Here is a 15,288-nt window from a genome sequence, read left to right as displayed (position 1 = left end):
TTTCGTTTCTAAGCCCTGTAACGCAGCTTCTGGTAGCAATACTGGAATATGAATGTAAGCTAGAGAAGAATAAGAACTAGTTTTGTCATCTATGACATTTGGAACGCCAGAGCTGCTATACAAGCCCGGTTACGGGGCTTAGAAGAAAACCACTGGGCCGTATACTTTTGACAAAGACTGTACATTCTAGGTAAGCACCTGTAAGATGCGGCTGTTATATATACTTTACTCTTTCTTGAGGAATACCAGTAAAGTGGCATTCACGATCTGAGAGTACCTGCCAAACCTACTCCACCCCATTCTTATACTCCTAGTTATTTCGCTCTCGTGGTCCAGATCTACAGTCACTACCTACTCCTTTATCGCTTGCTGCGAATCGCAAAATTTATCATAAGTTGCTCTTTCCTTCAGAGACTATTGAACAATACCGAGAGCGTTGAACGTTACGTCCGTTTTCTGCATAATTTTAGACCTGCCATTCTGGTTTGCCTGGCCGGGTCATTTATAATGCTTTGCAATTCGTCCCTTGAGTTACGTAGCAAAATATTGCCACCAAGGGATCGCACATTACTAAGGCATCCACCATTTTCTCTCATACCCCAACTGCTCCCGGTGAATACTTGCTGTAAAAAAAGCGCGTAATAACGCGGGAGTGGTCGTGTCGGCTAGCATAACACCTCTCCTAATCCGGATTTCATCATTTTTTGTGGAGGGCTATAATGACTGTACAGCACTATAACATCTTGCGGTATTTTCACATATAGCTCTGACATGAAGACATGACATGACATGCAAATCGCCAATGTTTTTTAGGAAAAGTTTCAGGGCAGCGTCTATACGCAGACGAAGCCCCCGCCAAGGAACAGAAACGTTTCCACGTGCCGGCGAACCTCCTTAGACTGAGTCGCTACTCCGCCGCAGCGTGGCGTTGATTTCGTGAAATTTATGTTAATGATGTGTACTCAACCTTTCGATTTCATAGAGTAAAAATTCTGTTTCGGTGCGAGGAAGTGAAAAAAAAATATATATATATATATATATATATATATATATATATATATTGCTTGCCAAAATTTTTGTGCTCTATTAACTACGATATATTTGCGGGAAATAACAATAGGTATAAATGGTTGATAGTTGTGTAGTTACGGGGAACAGGATTGGAGGTACTGCTGAAAATTCTTCTTAGCAGCACTTCTCAATATTAAGGTTTATGAGCCATGTTTGACATCAGGAATAAATAGTATATATGCCACTCTGAAGCGTTTTTAATACTTTTTTCGTTCGAGAAGTAATTCTAGTATACTGGTACAGCATTTTCTTTTCTTCACAAAACATTGCGACTCAAGATGTCATAGATACAAGAAGGAAACCACCCAGTAAACAGTCAGCCTCACTGTCATCACAAGATGGAAGAGGCTGAAGTGGCGTCAGCATGACAATGCGCGATTCCCAGTCATCAGTGAGTTCGCACGTATGTTTATGCGGTTGACATCGCGTGTGTTTTTTTTTTCTTTTTTTTTTTCTTTTTTTTTTTTGCAGCTGCACATGACATTCGATCCCGCCATGCGCGCCTGCAATCGTACTTGAGAGCTTCCTCGAGAATCGGTTGCGTGACTTGCGATTCACGTTAAATGTAAAAAAAGAGCGCTCTCCTTGTTCTTTAAATTAAGGTTCCTGTGAATCTTTCTCTAACATTTCAGCAAGAAATGATTGCTCAAGTTAAGTATTTAAAACATGTGGGTGTCATTTGCGACCACTATCTCCCATGGCGGGCTCACATTGACCATGTTGCAGCGAAAGGAGCTCGTGCCCTGTGCATGTTGCGCATGTTAAGCATATCCCCGGTCTGGAATACGGAGAGATGCGCTTTTAAGGGTTTATGCTGTGCATGTGCAACAAACTTTAGCATTTGGGCCTGTGTTGTTTTCTGGTTCTCCTGCTAACAAAATTCGTCTGCTCGTTTTTTTTTTTAGTTTTTTTGAGTGGGAGGCGCTTAGGTTAAATTTGTGACTACCAATGTCCTTTATCTTGTAGCCCGAATATCACCTTTGTTATCTAGGTTGCAATTTTTAACTGTTGAGACTCGTCTAAAAATATACGAATCACATTTCCACCGCTTTCTGGCAGTGTTTTGTTGCCAGCCGCTTTTTTTTTTTTTTTTTTTGGACTCGACTGGCCTGGGTTTCGCACCCCGCATACAATACTGACGCAAAATTTCCTTGAATATTTAATTATAACCTTTTCTAACACATTTCTAACATCATTCCATCAAATATCATTGGGTCTTCGGTTGAAATTGTCTACGATGATATTTCCCTGATAGCGCAAAACACTGATCACCCGCCATTTTAAATGGATTATTAGATCATTTACAAAACCTTTCAACTGATGCCTGTCAATGTCATGAAAGGGCAGGTAAGCGTCCGAATATACTGCCTGCTTCTAGACTAAGCGTGTTTTTTTTTTTTTTGTTAGGTTTTCGGATTTCACCCTAATTTTCCAAGTGGAATTTCTGGCGGTGGTGCTTGCCCTGCGCAAACTAGACCCACTTTACTGAGCACTGGCTGTCATTACACACTCTTATTCCTTGTGTTCGTTGCTTACTTCGAATATGCTCCGCCGCGGTATAGTGCAGTGGTTAAGGCGCTGGACTATACTGTGCCCGAGGATGCAGGATCGAATCCCGGCCTCGGCGGCCCCTTTTCCATGGAGGCGAAAAGCAAGGCGCCCGTGTGCTGTGCGAAGCCAATGCACGTTAAAGAACCCCAGGTGGTCGAAACTTCAGGAGCCCTCCGCTACGGCGTCTCTCTCAGCAGCTGAGCCGCTTTGGGACGTTAAACCCGACAAACCACCACCTTATTTCGCATATGAATTCCCCATTTTAGCCTTCTGCATATGGTCTGAGTCATAGCAATGTAACAGTTAAGGAGGTTGCTGATAGCCTGGCTAAGGAGTCTCTCAGTGGCCCCGTGTTTATCCGCCCGGCTACAGCGTACTTAGCAGCAGCGCGGTTTCGTTGACGCACCTTTCAAACTAGCATTTACGTAAAGTTACATTTTTACCTGCCGAAAATGGCACCTGGCACAATAAAAAAAAAAACTTCCTCGTGACTGCGGCGTCACTTTAAAGCCTCGAGAGGCGTCCGAGATAACAAAACTCGCTTTTCTGGGCCTTGCTGTGCACGATGAAGCCGGTTGTACGCACTTAGTGAACGATTTGAAATAAAAGCTGGTCACGTGACAGCATTTTTGGAAGGCCTATAAATAGGACGGCGTAAGTCGTAGCGTAATGGAAACAACGTAGCTATCCGTTTTTCGAGATCTACAACTTCTGCATTAACACTTTTTCTCTCAAGCCAATAATTAAATAAATGGCGAATTAGTCCGTACTAATGAACTTCAGTGAAAGAAAAACACTGGAGGTTAGCATAGATGACTCTACAGCTCTGAATTGGTTTCACTGGGCTACGGAAAACCGTATTGTTTAAAACCTAGATCCAAGTTAGCTTGGACACCAGGTTATATATATATATATATATATATATATATATATATATATATATATATATATATATATATATATATATATATATATATATATATATATATATATATATATATATATTATATGAGCCAACAGTGTACGAGTCCAAAGCAAATGTTGGGGACATTTTTTTTATGTTGTCGTAGTTGACCACTGTAACTATCGTTCGATGTTAGCGCTAAAGGATTTGCGTTGGGTACAATTTGCTAACATGATTACAACTGGTATGCTGACTTGTAAACCCTTTTCAAAATTCTTGCAGGTGTTCTTCTGTATCTGAGACGTGGTGCTTGTTATTTTACTTCAAGTATTCTTCTGTCGCTTTTCATCGCTACATTTTTCAAAATTCCTGCTTGGCACCAACATTTTTGTCGCAGTCGCCTGTAGAAATTGCCCTGTATATGGCGCCCTACACCTTGTCCAGTCGACCCATGTGGACATGTGCCGTGCTTCAAGAGGCTAACAACAACTGTTTTTATGTCTATTCTCGTGCTGGCGCCGCTCAAGCTATGTGCCAACTAGCTCGAATACGCCAGTTTGCCTTTTCTGCCTCCATTATATTAGCGTTGTTCGGTGCGTGTGTGTCTTGGGATAAAATTCTCTGTCCGACTTGCGCAGGTGAGCTTGAACGTGGAGAAAGGCCGAAGTCTGGGACTCACCATTCGTGGCGGCGTCGAGTACGGCCTAGGAGTCTTCGTCATCGGTGTGGACCGGCACTCTGCCGCTGACATCGCCGGTCTGCAGGTAACCTCTCTGTCGGGTGCTAATGACAATTTCCTCGAACGTGCAACGGGAAGCATTGGCGCGTCCTGAAGACATTCATCGTCACCGCATTCGTTTCGCGTATCGAGATGAGATTTTCTACGGAACTGAAGAGCGCAAACAGAAGACAATCCACAGAGAAGAAGAAGAGAACACAAGGACAGGCGCTAACTAACAACTACTTTATTATTCATAGCAACAACGCATATATATACACCTGAGGCCACACTTGTGCAAGGAGACAAGGATCCAAAGGTGACAAAGGTGTTCATCTCGTGCCCCATATTCGAGCTTGCAAATGTGCACCGCGATTTGATGAAACGTCAATTCTTGGAAGAAGCAAAATTGAACACGTGCGGTTGGCACTTGAAGCCTTTCATATCAAGAAAAAAGGTGAAAGCTGTGTTAGCGATACTTCAATCTCTTCGTACGAAGCCGAATATAAGCTCCTGTGCGCGCGACGTTACTAGCTTGGTTCAAATGACATGCTGGATCCTTGTCTGCTTGCACAAGTGTGGTCTCAGCTCTATGCGTTGTTGCCATGAAGAATAAAGTAGTTGTTAGTTAGCGCCTGTCCTTGTGTTCTCTTCTTCTTTTCTGTGGTGTCTTCTGTTTGCGCTCTTAAGTTATATTGGAGATAAGATTACGCCGTCCATTATTTTTCTGAGTGTTGGAATCTATCTGAGCAAATTACACGCCAGCAAAGTATGTCAGATTTGTTATGTCGAGCGGGATTGTTTCTTTCGGTGCGTTGAGCGGGATGAATACAGCCGTGTAAGGCGTCTTTACTATAGGGTCGGACGTGTTCTTGTTCAGTTTTTTGAATTTCTACGACGCCGAGCTGGCATCTACTGTGGCTTCGATATTTGTCTCCATGGCGGGCGATCACCGTGCAAGTATGTTTTCTAGCCTGTTGAAGCCCGGCGGAGATTACTTGTTCCGAGACATGGCTGTGAGGTGTTGTCGTTGTCTTGGTTCAGAGCCACACCGCAAGTCCAGGCTCGCTGATGTCAGCAGCGACTTGAGCCCGCGGTTTGGCCCTTATCACCGAGGGAGCGATGTAGCTCTGCTAGCTGAGGGGAGGTTCAGCCCACAGTTGCACTCCTGAACCCTCGACAGAAGAGAGTTTGATCTCCAAGCGAAGCTAGTAGCTGGGGTGCTGTTATAGAGGGGCACGAAACTTGACAGCGTGGCCATTCAGACAAGGGGGCGCTCATTATATACCATGCTCGTACGCGATGCTTGAGTGATTTTCCACTTCTGCTATTAACAAGTGGGTTGGAGCATACAGTCGTTTGCTGCAGTGTGACAGTCAACAAACATTTTGTATAAAAGTGCAAATTTTATTATTTTTTCACTAACCTTGGGAACAAGTTTTGGGCTTGCATGTCAAGAGGAAAACTAGTCAGAGAACAGAAAAAAAAAATGCGTTTGTCACAGATATAGGTAATTATTTATAGTAGTCGGTACTAATTGAGCTCTCATATTCCCGTTCATATTGTTTATGTATGTACTTTGGCTACCAGCTCTAAAAACTACAGGAGCGCTGGCTGAAAGCACAACAGCAGTTCGTAGTAAATTCTCACGGTGTGTGGGCTTGCTTGGTCGATCCAACCCGACGCAGTGCTTTTAAATGCACAATGCATTTAAGCGCTGCTCCCCGAAGTTTCTTCTTCACGATTTACAAATATTTACAGATATTTTCCAAAGAGCTTATCCGCTTTGGACATTCACGTGGAAAGGAAAAGGTGCACGCATGTGTTCGTTTCTTAAGGAAGTTCACTCTATGAAATCGCACAATTAGCGGTTAGCGGGTAGCCAGTTACGGTGGAATATATTCTAACGGGCTAATTAAGCGTGCTGCTAATGAAACGGCGCGCACGTCTTCTCCCCTGTCCTCAGCTCTGTCTCTCCGCGCTCTACTTTTTGAAGCGCGACGAAGATTATAGGCGACATACACATAGGGAGGCTATGCTCGCTGTTATCGACCGACGAGGAGGGGCGTGTCCTTGTTACGCGCCTTGCATAACATGGCTCGAAAGTCGGCGGGAAAGCAGGATTCCGCTTCTGCAGCGCACGATTGGGAGCTCATCTTCACACTTGCTTGAATGCTCTATCCTCGTCGCCCGAAGCGCAAGCCATTTCAGGAGTGAAAAAAAAAAAGAAATTGTTAAGTACTTTACGACAAGAATACCAGCGTGCCTCCATGTTACTCCGGGCCTCCCTTTCCTTCCCGTCTTCTTCATTGCAGTGCGCCAGTAAGCCTAAAGGTGGCGTCAGCTTTCATCCGAAGGCAATACGCAGCCCTTTCAGTCTTGCTTTGCAGCAGCGAAGGCGACTGGCGGAACTCTTTGCCCTTCGTGGATCTCTCTCCTTGAACGTGATTTTGAGGTCCGCGAATTTAGATAATGCGAAGCCTATCCCCGAAAGTATTTTCTCAAAGATGACAATAAAGGCCTCCTGCTGGCTGCTTCCCTGTAAGCCGCGACTGAATTCCGTGACACTAGTAAGGGAAAGGGGGGGGGGGGGGGGTGGGGGGGGGGGGCCCAAAACGGCATGGGAGCTAATATACGGCTACTCCTACATAGCGTTATTTACGAGCACTGTCCACATGGACTGTGCCGCCATGCTGAAGACTGAATTGGTTATATTTGCTTGTATTTTTTCCCTAACAATTAGTTGCTTTTCTGTGCAGTGCTTCTGATATGTGCGCCAAGTGTTTCTGGCGCCATAAAAAACGTTTCCGTAAACCCTGCTGCGCCTACTTAAAATCTTCATGCGGATCATCCTTATCTCTTTTAGAGCGCAGCGCGTCGCCGTTGTTCCTCGTAACCATAAATAAATCTGTCTTCAGAACCGAGACTCCATCCCTTGGATGCCGAACGCTTTAACTAACGGCGCCACGCCGGGGGTCGTGAAACGCACGCCATAATTCTCCTTGTCTACCGTAAGGATGATAATAGCGATGACAATGACGCTGCAATTAGTGATAATGACAATGATGACATTAGCAATGATAATGACGGTGCATTGAGTCGATAATGATGAGAGCAAACGTGATGCACCGTGTGAGGCTTTCGCATTTCTGCAGTGTAGATCCCACACTGCTCTCAGAATTTAAAGCGCAGCCCTTTGGAACCTGTTCCTGCGCGTTTCGCGGCACCGTTGTTTTTTCCTCGTAACCAGCTCCGCAGCCAAAAAAGGATGGTGCCATAGAATACAACGTCTAGGAAAGGTCTGCATGACTTTGTCGGCGCTGTAAAAGAGGAGCTATAGCAACCAACTAATAACTAGTGACGTAATCGTCGGCGTCGTCGTTGTCCCTCGTAATCACCTCCGCAGCCGAGAAAGAATGGTACCATGGGATAGAGCGTCTCGAAAAAGTGTGCATGAGTTTGTCGCCGACGTAAAAGAAGAACTAGTTGGTATATCGAGAAATGAATGGTACTTTAAGATAGAGCGTCAAGGAAAGATGTGCAAGTGAAAAAATGGTTGATGTGACTTAATTAGGTAATTAATTAGAGCCAATAACAATAATACTTGGTTCATAAAGGAAAGGCGCAATGTCTATTACAACTGTTCTGTAAACACCTTAACTGCACCGTGAAGGATGGGAGGAAGATGGGAGTGAAAGCGGAAAGAGTGAAAGGGGTGCTGTAGTGGAGGGCTCCGGAATAATTTAGACCACCTGTGGATGTTTAGCGTGCACTCACATCGCACAGCACACGGACGCCTCTTCGTTTCGCCTCCATCGAAAGTTATACCTGTGTCACACGGGCACTGCAAAGGCATTTAAATAAAAAGACACCTCCCCCCCAAAAAAATTTCATCCGCTGACACATGAGTTCAATCGCCTTTCCAGAAGCGGTCTTTTCCGAAAGCGGAGATCGCTGATCTATTTTTTGGCTGGAAAGGCGTAGCCTGCAACTCAGTGGGCATCAGTGATTATATTGTAACAAATAAAGAAAGCAAAAGTGCATTTTCGTGTCACGTTTACGCATTATAAGAAAAGAGTTTTACGTTTCGCAGAAGGTTAACTGGGCACAATAACGTAGTTTTTCTGCGACACTCTCGTAAGCATGCTGGAAGATATCACGTGCTGACGCTAACCGCCGATACGCGCCATCTTCTTTAATTTAACGCTTGTGAGCATACTGTAGCTAAATGTACTATAAACAACGTGTATAACACGCGTATTTGATTTTTATGTTGCGATACTCGGTTTCCTCAGAGTCGTTTGGTTTCAAGGTCTAGCGCTACGTCTTCGATAGCGTCCTCCGAAGGAAACGCTAAAAAGAGATCGCCAGCGCCGTGTGTCTGCTGTGCAACTCCTTTTGAATACAAGTCTTTCAACTCGATAAAAGGCAACTTAGGTGAAAGAGTTTTGACTGACCTGAAAAGGCCTTAGGCTCAAGGTCTGCATGGAACAGGGCGTATTTTTCTTCAACTGCGGAGAGCTCTCTCTAAAAGCTGTAATAGTTTTCTTTCTTTTTTTTTTTTTTTTTTGTGGACGTATGGTTGTGCGTAGGTGGATCGCAATGAGTAATTAATGTTGTTTCAAGTCTATCCATCTTTAGGGATGCGTCTGAGGACACTGGACTAGCACAGTATCCCGGCGGTAGTCTCCTTCGTAGTCGAAACTTGGAAGGGAAATAACTATTGATAAAATCGGACGTGAACATTTACGCCGTTTAGAAAGATGTGGAACGGAAAATTGCAGGAGCAAAGTTAAGAGACAAAATGGCAGGCAGCGCGGCTTAAACTCGAGTTATTGGTATTTTCGCTATATTCCCGAAGATCGTACGAAAGCGGCCGGCACGTGTAATGGATGACTAACAGGGCGCCGACCGTCTCATTGTGGCTGAGAGAGCGAGAGCATTTATCGGAGCGCCTCATGTCCGCAGGTTGGCGACGAGATCGTGTCGGTGAATGAGCACGACCTGGGCGAGCTGACACACGACGAGGCTGCCACTGTGCTGCAGCACGCGCCACGCATGGTGTTGCGGATTCGCCGCCTGGGCAAGGTGCCCTGCGACCCCGCCCTGCTCGGCGACGAAGAGGAGCGCAGCAGGTGATTGACTGACACGATCGGACATTATTTCTCTTAAGCAAGGCTGAATGGTATGGGCCTGTTGGTAATTCATATTCAAAGGGTAAACCAGCCAAAAAATGACGCAAACACGAGAAAGAACTTCACCCCCTGTGAAGCCCCTGACCTGTGAAGTTCTCTCTCGTGTTTGCGTCTTTTTTGGCTGGTTTACCCTTTGAATATGATTATTTCTCTTGCTTCGCTTTCTCTGGTGTTATTCTCCCTTCCCGCTCAACGAATGTATATTAATGCGAAGGCATTCATGCGGACGCCAGAGCCGAGCGAAGATCTTGGACCTTGTGTGCCTTATTCCTGGCCTAATCATGATGTCATAGTCCACGTGTCCCGGCGCGGGTAATTCAAATACAGCTTTCACCCGGTATCGTCGGTCGAACCGAGTTAAACCCCGAATAACTTTTGAGACACGACTGCGTGAAATGAACAGCCGAGGAACATCACTATTAAAAGGCAAAAAAAAAAAAAAAGGCAAGCGCAAGGCAAAATGGGTACTGGTGCTATCTTGCGTGGATGTGCTTTTTATTAGACGGAACAACATGTGTCTTCCTTTGCATTTACTTTTTTCTTCTCCTGGCCTGGCTGTGCTCTTTTGAGTGTGCTATCTTCGGCAATGAAACAACTAGCTCTGACAGAAATTGTGATTGTGTCATGACTGTGTCATCAAAGTTGCTCATGTTCCCGAGTGGGGAATTCGCGGTATACCAGATTCACACCACGTACTCATTTACATTTATTTATTACATAAAATTTATTCACTATTTCCAACCTGCGTAGCCCAGGAAGGAGGAGCAGTGCGGAATGAAGGCTGAACAAAAATGAAGCACGCAAAACAAAAACAAAAATAATACTTTCAACATAAAGAAGGCGTGCAGAATGCAAAAAAAAAAAAAAAAAGATGACGCCCTATATTCTTGTGTGATACAAATACTGCTCATAACATACAGCCTATGCTGCACGATGTTTATCAGATAATCTCATGACAGCTCGTTTTATTCGGTTATAATTGGTGAATAAATGTGTAATAAAATTAGTTCTGGCACGATAGTTTGTTAACGACTGAGCATGGGATGTCTTGTGAACCGCGTGACCAGTTTCTAGTGTTTAGAGCTTACATCATGACAAAACCATTCGGTAAAGTTGTTCGAGAATCAGACGTAATGAATGATGCCTTGAACATTCTGGCATGAGTCTTAGTGTATGGGTTTCATCTCTTACAAGTTTCACGGTAGAATGGGCTCCTTTCATTTGCATTTAATATACTGAACCTTGCGAAAGGATGACGCACAAATGTTATAAATGTGAGCATCCCAACGTTAAATTATTCCTTACTGTGATACCAAGACATATAAAAGCGTAGCGCGGGAAAGCCGACTCAAAGCAGCCTAGTCTTGCGAATGGGACCAATTTTCACGTCCTTTTAATATTTCTTCGCGCGTTGAATTAGATTTGTGTAGATGTACTTTGTTTATTCAAGCAGGGGTTGTGATGTAATGTTGCACTGACAGGATACGCCGCATATTTTAGTAGTATATTTTATGACTACGCTTTGGCAGCGTTTTGGCTTATACATACTAGAGCTTAGCATTGCTTGGTAGTTGGAGCACCATTTTAAGTACATAAAACACAATTATTTAAGCTGGCTTTGTAATTACGTCGACACTGTAATTCGCGTAGATGATAAATAATATTGAGCCGAGGACGCTTCTTTGATTAAATCTTGCTGTTACGGGGGATGAATGGGAAGTATAACTAGCAGCACACAAAAGTTAAGTTCTGTTAGTATGGCAGGACCAGGGCCAATTAATCGTGAGCTTTTGTAGATAAGTTAGTTTCATCTCACAGAGCGGTTCATCTTGTGAAACTAAGTCAAGTCATTTAGTAAAATGTAACAAAAATGTATATTTTGCTGAATTTGTCAAGCTTGGCTGCAAATTTTGATGTCAACATTTTTCCAGTGACCAGAACTTCCGCATAAACAAGAAGACGTGTAAAGGGACGTATAAGGAAGGCGTCAACGTTAAATGACTCCTGCGTCTTATTATGGCAGAACTCTTGCGGTTAGAGTAAAAAAAAAAAATCAATACGGTGGCAACTGCTGCGCAAATTCGATTGAGGGGAGAGGAGAGAAGCATTGAAGCGTTTTTGGCTGCTGATCCAGAGGTCGCGGGATTGATTGAGTTACTAGATCGGTATTAGTAATCGTTTGGTAGTGTGCGCTGGCCAACACGTTCGCGCAACCTGCTTTTGCTCAGCGGTAACTTATTTTTCAATTGTACGTTTTAACTAATTTCGGGAGTGAGGAGCTTCCGGCCGTGCTGCAGAGCTTCCCACCGCTCTCGGGAATTTTCTCACAGACTGCGAAATGGCGTTCTCGTTGCAACTTTTCGGCAATAAGCTCACGTTTGCCGAAGATCCGCCAATATATAATTTGCGACGGGAGAAGAGGAAGCTATCTGGGGCTCCACACGCGCATTTCGCTCCTGTTGTCAGAGCAGGGCGGCAACAAAACTTGAAAAGAAGCCAGGCTTCCGATAGCGCTTTTTTGCATTCGTTGCTGACAAGGCGAGAACGAAGGATACCGCAGCGTCGCTTCACCCCCGCAGGACGGCGGACCCTGGCGGCTACGGCGGAGCCCGTGAGGAGTGCAGCCTGCCCCGCCGAAGGCCCAGCCCCCGACGACAGACGAGCGAGGAGATCGAAGAGGCGCTCGACGCCAAGTGCGCCCAACTACTCTCTCCCAGGTGAGTTGAAGCACTGTGGATCGTGGAGGAGGTTTTGAGGTCTCGCGTACGCGCCGCTTTATAACGATAACTATACATAGCGGTTACTCTGAATGACAGCCAGTTTTTTGCTACCAATGGTAGATAGTAGTACACGATGAACGGTGTTACTTTTGTGAACAATAACAGATAACTCTAACATTCAGTTGTCGGTCGTGCAGTAAACTTATCATGCAAGAAATCCATAGAGGTGGTCTTCATCAGTATTCGCGTCAAATTTGAAAGCTTTGCACGTAGCCGATGATTTGCAAATAATATTTAAAAAGTGCTCCTGGCTATCACTCGCAACCGATTTGGGCAACACATCCCGGCGCGCAAACCTGGCGTTGCGCCCGCTCATTGGACGTTCCCAAATTACGCGGGCTGGACGGGGCGTGGTGGGGCGCCGTCGCGGCTTGTTTTCTTCATTATTTCTTGCTCGCCGGCGTGGGTTGAGTTAAGGGGGCAGAGGATCCGCATCATTTTCAATCGCCCTTATGTTCGGTGCTAATGAAGCTAGCTTAAAAGTTTTCGAGTTGCATATAGGATTGATGGTTTATTATCACTTATGTAGCTGTTCTTGGGCCCTTTAGGTGCATCCGTGGGATGACATCACCTAAGTGGTGCCTCTTTGGTTGTTAGACGGGCACTGCCACGGGCTAAGAGAAGGAGCGCACTTTTTTTTTTTTTCAGGTGATAGAAAATGCTCAGAATATAACCAGCCCTTAGCATTCATTGATTACGAAAAAGCATTTGACTCAGTTGAAACCTCGGCGGTGATGCAGGCATTGCGAAATCAAGGGGTAGACGAGACGCGTACGTGAAAGTGCTGGAAGATATATATAGTGGCTGCACAGCAACCATAGTTCTGCATAAAAAAGGTAACAAAATTCCCATAAAGAAAGGTGATAGGCAACGAGACACAATCTCCCCAGCACTATTCACAGCTTGTTTAAAGGAAGTATTCAGAGACTTGGAATGGGAGCAGCTAGGGAGCAGCTAGGTATTCTCCACAGGGTAGTTGGAGAATACCTCAGTAATCTGTGATTTGCTGATGACATTGCCTTGCTAAGCAACTCGGGGGATGAACTGCAAATAATGATTGGTGACTTAGACAGGAAAAGTAGAAAGGTAGGCTTGAAAATCAATATGCAGTAGACTAAGGTAATCTTCAACAGCTTCGGGAAGGAACAGCAATTTACGTTAGGTAGCGAATCCCTGGAAGTAGTAGGCGAATATGTCTACTTAGGACAGGTAGTAACCGCAGATCCGGACCATGAAAATGAAATAACAAGAAGAATAAGATCGGGATGGAGCGCATTTGGCAAGCACTCGCAGATTATGTCTAGTAGCTTACTGGTATCGCTCAAGAGGAAAGTATACAACAGTTGCATCTCACCTGTACTCACCTATGGGGCTGAAACGTGGAGGCTAACCAAGACGGTTCTACTTAAGTTGAGGACAACTCAGAGGGCTATGGAACGAAAAATGGTAGGGGTAACATTGAGGGATAGGAAGAGTGCAGAGTGGGTCAGAGAAATAACTCAAGTTACTGACATTCTAGTGGAAATTAAGAAGAAGAAATGGGCGTGGGCAGGACATGTAGTGCGAAGAGAGGATAACCGATGGTCGCTGAGGGTGACAAACTGGATTCCAATGGAAGGAAAGCGTAGCAGGGGGCGGCAGAAAATTAGGTGGGCGGATGAGGTTAAGAAATTCGCAGGGGTCAAGTGGATGCAGCTAGCACAAAACCGGGTTAAGTGGAGAAATATGGGAGAGGCCTTCGCCCTGCAGTGGGTATATCAGGCTGATGATGATGATGATGATGATGACAGCGGGAGCATCGACCACAGTGACGCTCCCCACGACTTTCTCCCAGGAAGGGCGATGGAGTGAGCAATCGCTATCAGTATCTTTTTTTTTTTTTTTTCATGAATAAAATATGGATTGGGGGTCCATGAAAGATTCCGCGCGGTGGTCACTCCTAGAAAGTGATTGTTGCTTTCATAAGGCATTGTTCTAGCATTTATACGTACGCTGTAAGGAGACACGAAGGAAAGGTGTGAAATAACAGCGGCACAAATTAAGAGCTTAGTGATTAAGAGATCCGATTTATGCGTATCCGACGTACACTTAAAGGGGGTGTCACCCCATTTGTTGTATTATCAGCTCGTTTTGCCAAATGTATGATACACTTTATTAACAAAAAATGAAAACTGAGCATTTTGTCATGGACATATTCGCGGCCAAAACGAAGTTCGTGCCGCTTATTTGGCGCCACACAAAAGCATTCGCATGTATATGCCAGCGCAAAAATATCGCGCTGCTTTTATAAGAGCGGAGCTAGCATCTGAGCGAACATCGCCATGCATTCAACTTTTCATAATAGTGAAATTTTTGGGCACTGAAAAATGTGTGTGCCGACAGGGCGTTCACTCGCTCTGTATAGATCACATATTACGGAGGTAAGAAGGCAGGCTGATGTGCAGTAATATTTGTATTTTGAAGCACAATGACAACAACAGCAGATGAAGGCGCACGATGGCGAAGGCTATGGCGGGACTTGGTTTCTTTTCGGATGAATGAGTGCTCAGTGCGTGCATAGATAGCCGTGATTAAGGGCGCAGCACTGGCTAGAAAATCTACTGCGCCTCTGTGTATTCATTTGTCGCGAGCTGGGTGGGCTGCATAGCACCGGCCTCTGCCATCCAACCAGCGCGGCCGCCATTCCTCGTCAGTTTTAGCCTTGACGAGAGCCCAACCTTTGCCGACTACATTTTTCTTCCCTTGAACCGCACTCGATAAAGATTAGCAAATAGTCTTTGTTGCGTACCAAAGAAGCACATGAATGGGTTATGAATGGTGACGCCCTGACATCTCTCCACGGGTGCCTTATAGCATTTCGCCTTCACCGAAACGCAGCAGGATACGAACGCCACGAAATGACCGCGGTGGGCTCTCTGTAACTCTGTATCGACAGACCAGACAAATCATTCGGCAGATTGCCATCCAAGGGTGGACATGAACATCACATAACGCTGGCGTCAAGTGCTTCTGTCAGGTGATATGCAGAGGGGTCGCGTATAGTTCTTGCGAAATATGTGAACCGACAGA

The 15,288-nt window shown here is 45.0% G+C and overlaps 1 protein-coding gene across 1 annotated transcript in view; it reads left to right on the top strand.

Moving 5' to 3' along the window:
* The window catches only part of LOC146184137 (whirlin-like), a 167,564-nt gene that overhangs the window by 38,419 nt on the left and 113,857 nt on the right, over positions 1-15,288 (top strand). The window contains exons 4-6 of the mRNA XM_084608495.1: positions 4,165-4,290; positions 9,213-9,379; positions 12,019-12,156. Coding sequence (XP_084464621.1) covers positions 4,165-4,290; positions 9,213-9,379; positions 12,019-12,156 — 431 coding nt within the window. The remainder of the gene's footprint in view (positions 1-4,164; positions 4,291-9,212; positions 9,380-12,018; positions 12,157-15,288) is intronic.

This window comes from Amblyomma maculatum, chromosome 7, assembly GCF_055883805.1.
Source record: "Amblyomma maculatum isolate TAMU_Amacu chromosome 7, ASM5588380v1, whole genome shotgun sequence".
NCBI classification, from domain to species: Eukaryota; Metazoa; Arthropoda; class Arachnida; order Ixodida; family Ixodidae; genus Amblyomma; species Amblyomma maculatum.
The sequence above is the reverse complement of the archived record's forward strand: the minus strand, read 5'-3'. Positions and strand labels throughout refer to the sequence as shown.